The sequence below is a fragment of the Elephantulus edwardii genome, unplaced genomic scaffold, assembly GCF_000299155.1.
Source record: "Elephantulus edwardii isolate Elephantulus edwardi_28Jun2011 unplaced genomic scaffold, EleEdw1.0 scaffold00005, whole genome shotgun sequence".
In the NCBI taxonomy this organism is placed as follows: Eukaryota; Metazoa; Chordata; class Mammalia; order Macroscelidea; family Macroscelididae; genus Elephantulus; species Elephantulus edwardii.
The window spans coordinates 29,334,212-29,335,240 of NW_006399755.1; the positions used below are offsets into that span (position 1 = coordinate 29,334,212).

At 35.4% G+C, this 1,029-nt stretch overlaps 1 protein-coding gene across 1 annotated transcript in view; it reads right to left on the reverse strand.

The window, feature by feature from the left end:
• The window catches only part of ATG4C (autophagy related 4C, cysteine peptidase), an 86,000-nt gene that overhangs the window by 75,601 nt on the left and 9,370 nt on the right, over positions 1-1,029 (reverse strand). Inside the window, exon 2 of the mRNA XM_006879771.1 lies at positions 471-554. Coding sequence (XP_006879833.1) covers positions 471-554 — 84 coding nt within the window. The remainder of the gene's footprint in view (positions 1-470; positions 555-1,029) is intronic.

A 1,029-nucleotide genomic window follows, 5' to 3' on the forward strand; every position in this document is an offset into this window, starting at 1 on the left:
GGACATCATGCTTGGGAGGGTGGAGGGACAGGAGGGGAAGACCCTCTAAGAGGTGGACTGATTCAGTGACTGGGATAATCAGGATGGGTGTGTCGGAGACAGTGCTATTGGCACAGGACAGCAGAATTTAGGGCTGTTGTACATAGAGTCGCTATGAATCGCAAGCAACTTGACAGCACATAACAACAACAACAACAACAACATGGATAACATCAAGAAGAATGAGAATCCCAGAATACTTAATTATGCTCACACAAAACCTATACCTAGACCAAGAAGTGATTACCTAAACAAAGCAAGGGAGAACTGAACGATTTAAACTGTCATATTATATGTGCTGTATTTTATTTTTTTGTATAAAATACAGGTAGTTAAAGGAAATATACCAAAAATTAATAACCTAAAGATTAGGAAATTACATAATAAAAGCTCACAAAGAATTTTCAATGGTTCACAAAATTAGCACTTACCTTCATATTTAAAATGGTAACATTTTCCAAGCAGTAATACAGGAGAATTTCTACTAAAATAAGTCTTTGTCTTCAACACCCAACCTAAAAGAAAAATATATGTGTAAGATTTTTACTACGAAAATATTTAAGCCTAAAATTCCAGTATTCTCTTTTAGTTTTGTTCCATCACTTATGAATTATGGATTTTTTTTTATTTTTTTTTTTTAGGAAGCAGCAGTTAAGAAATCAAAACACGTACTGCAATAGGAAAATCTGCTGCTAAAGACCCTTTAAAGTGCTAAAGAGCAAGGATGTCACTTTGAGAACTAAAGTACAACTGACCAAAGACCTGGTATTTTCAATTGCCTCATATCCATATGAAAGTTGGATAATGAGTGAAGAAGACTGAAGAACAATTAATGCCTTTGAATTGTGATAATAGGAGAAAAAATATTAATTATATGAGAATTTCCAGAACAACCAGTGTGTCTTGGGAGAAGTACAGCAAGGACACTCTTAAAAGCAAGGATGACCGGCGCTGGCTGAATATCGCCTGTGACTTCATCCATAGCCACTG